This window comes from Corvus brachyrhynchos, unplaced genomic scaffold (genome assembly GCF_000691975.1).
Source record: "Corvus brachyrhynchos isolate BGI_N302 unplaced genomic scaffold, ASM69197v1 scaffold12, whole genome shotgun sequence".
In the NCBI taxonomy this organism is placed as follows: domain Eukaryota; kingdom Metazoa; phylum Chordata; class Aves; order Passeriformes; family Corvidae; genus Corvus; species Corvus brachyrhynchos.
In genome coordinates, this window is record NW_008237885.1 from 1,766,314 (window position 1) to 1,769,460 (window position 3,147).

Below are 3,147 nucleotides of genomic sequence, written 5' to 3' on the forward strand. Positions count from 1 at the left end.
CCGAGGGGGCCTCGCGAGTGGGTGATGACCCTGAATTCCTCATGGGCACAACTCCCAGAATAGAGTAAATCCGGCAGAAAAAAAGGAAAAAGAGATCGAAAAGGGCCGCCTCAGTCCTTTCGTACTTTTTCTATCTCCATCGAGATACCTGGGCAGCTTGAGCCTCTTCTCAACTTCGTGGTGCCCCTCCCATCCCTGGCAGTGTTCAAGGCCAGGTTGGATGGGGCTCCGAGTAACCTGGTCTACTAGAAGGTGTCCCTGCCCACGGCAGCTAGTTGGAACTAGATGGTCTTTAAGGTGCCTTCCAACAAAGACCATTGTATGATGTATAGATGATGTACCGCTGCAAGGTCACATTCAGTTAAAGCGGGTTTAGTTGGAGCAGCATGCAAATTTGTATGGATATTCCTGACTAGATATGTTGGTTGAGGAGAATAAGCTGTCCTCAGGCTTGGTTTACTTTGCTGGCTTTAAATAATGTTTGGTTACTTTTTTCTAATTAAACCCATGCATCTGTCAGTGAAAGGCCCATATTTAATGTGTGCTTTTTCAGGCTCCTTCTGCTTAACACACAAATTGGTAGCTTGCAAAACTCACTTGTTTTTTATGTAAAGAAATTTCTCCTATGTCAAATAGATACAGCACATATGAGGCTCAGATCTTTGTGAGTTAGATTTTGTTACGTGTAAATTAACAGTTCCTTTGATTAGAAAAAAATATTCAAATACCTGTTTTTCAAGGTGTTTTAAAGAATTTGAGGCATGAACATTTTAGACAGTAGCCAGTATTTCAGCATTTTAAAAGATCTAGCTGCTTATAAATGTAAGTGTATTTATACACTAAATCGAAGTGAGTCTGTGTTATATTAGAAATAGCTCTGAAGAAGATTAGCAATATATTTTCTTACTTCAGGACTCTGAGCAGTGCAAAGCTCAGTGGTAAACCAGGCAGATCTCTATTCGATATATATATATAAAAGTTAAATAGATTTCTTTGAAGGTAGCAATTTGCTGGAGACCCTGTTCATGGAAAAGGCGGTGGCAAAAATGTCATCCTTGCAGGAGAAGACTGCAATGTTGCAAATATCACACAGTATCTTTCTAAATTAAAAACAAGTGGCATGGTAAGTGATGGAAGAATCTGAATGGAACTGAATCTTGGGTATTGCAGTAGAGTGTGACCAGTAAGCTTAAGGTTCAAGGTCCAAACAGCAACAACCAACATGGAAACTTACATAAAACTAGAAGCTTGTAATTTGTAAGGATGCTTGTGTTGGTGCATGTAGCAACATTATTGGTATTTTCATGGAAGTAGTTCTATTTGTGCTTAATGGTAGACATGTTACTGTTTATACTGGAGAGGGCAATGTTAAAAATGCAGATGAGAGGTGAGGTTCACTACACATTCCTAGGAGGTGAAGGGAGATATTAAGGGGTGATCTGAACTATGTGGAGGAGCTGAAAGGGAACAGAGGAGGCCTAACAAGATGGTTGGGATCTACAGTACATGATCTGTGAGAAGTTGTTGAGGGAGCTGGGCTTGTTTAGTGTGGTGGAGAGAAGGAAAAGGGACACTCTAGTAGTGGCCTACAGTTACTTGAACAATTGCTGCAAAAATATTCAAACCATTTTTTAATCTTGGTAACAGCAGATACTGAGTGAGATATTAGGAAAAATGTTTTCATCAGGAGGAGAGCACAGACATGCAACAGGTTGTACGGGGAGGTCATGGACTGTCTGTTCATATTAAATGCCACAAGTGATGTGAACTAGTGTCCGGCAGAAATTTGGAGTGGACAATGATCATCAGAGGTCCCTTGAGAACATCTCTGTGAGTCTATAATATATGATGTCGAGGAACCTATGGAATGGAGTGTATGGTCAGATATGTATTGCATGAATGTTCTTGGAGAGATACGTATCTAGGAATGACCAAGAGGATGAGAAACTGAAATATGTGTGGAAGGGACTGAAAAGTTAGGGAGGTATAAATGGCAGTAATGGTATAAATGGAGGTATACATGGCAGTAAGGCAGATGTAGCATAGGGGACTTGAAATACTAAGAAATGGTAACAGGAAGAGCAAGTTTCTGGAGAAGAGTGGTAAGGATGAGTGAGGAAATAGGGTAATTTTGTATGATGGAGGAGAAAGATGCTCCTGCTTAGAAACAGTCTTTGAAGCAACTGAGCAGGAGCAATGGAAACACCAAACTGGGGAGTACTGGGAATTGTGGTGGGGCAGGGATATAGGCAGTTGGATTGCCTTGAAGAAAGTATTTGGGCCTGGATGGTGAAGTAGGTGATGTACACAAGCCATGAGGTGCTTCATGAGGCTGAAGTGTTTGGGATCAGTAGAATGAGACAGGAATGAGAGATGTGGCAATGTTGTAGGGTTGTGTGGTTGCAAGAGCAGGTCTGGTGTGTGGTGCTAGCAGGCAGAGGTATGTTGATTTGATGAGTGAGGAGAGCATGTGGAAGAAGAATGCAAAGTCTGTGACTGTGTTAAGGTGAGGAAGGTATTCAAAAGCACCCAGCAGGAGGCTGGTGTGTGGGAGGGGTATGGAGTTGCACTGGAGAGATTGCACAGAGCTACCAGCTGAGGGACATGAGGGTGCAGCAGCGTGAAGCAGATGTACAGAGAAACGACATATGTATGTATGCTGATGGTGGGGAGGTGACAGGTGCCATCACATCTGGGAGAAAGATGAGTAGGCGAGGCTGGAGAAGAGCATAGGACAGCACAGGGGTAGAGGAGTGTAAGTCATGGTGGTGTGTGAAAGGTTTGAGTCAGGAGCAGCACGGAGGAGACACAGGGTGGGGAGGCACGTTGATGCAGTGAACGTGCGAGCAGGGTGCCATGTACAGACTTCACAGAAATGAAGGGAACGTGGAGAGAGAAAGCATACGCTGTGTAGCTGTGTTAAGGGTGCATATACATAAGAGCGGAGCCGAGGAGATGTTTGTTGATGCGAGTAGCGTGTGGAGATGGTAAAGGATACGCTGCGTACGGTGCGCGGGGCAGGGGGAACACCGGGACCGGCGGGAGAGGGCTCCTTAACGCGGCGCTGCGCGGAGACTGCGGAGGCGTCGTGGGAGGAGGATGCCGGGAGGGAGAAGGGGACGGGATTTATGCCGAGCACGGAGCCGA

At 44.6% G+C, this 3,147-nt stretch overlaps 1 protein-coding gene across 1 annotated transcript in view; it reads left to right on the forward strand.

The window, feature by feature from the left end:
• Positions 1-2,856: 2,856 nt before the first annotated feature.
• DZIP1 (DAZ interacting zinc finger protein 1) overlaps positions 2,857-3,147 on the forward strand; it is a 37,135-nt gene continuing 36,844 nt past the window's right edge. Inside the window, exon 1 of the mRNA XM_017732597.1 lies at positions 2,857-2,987. Coding sequence (XP_017588086.1) covers positions 2,857-2,987 — 131 coding nt within the window. The remainder of the gene's footprint in view (positions 2,988-3,147) is intronic.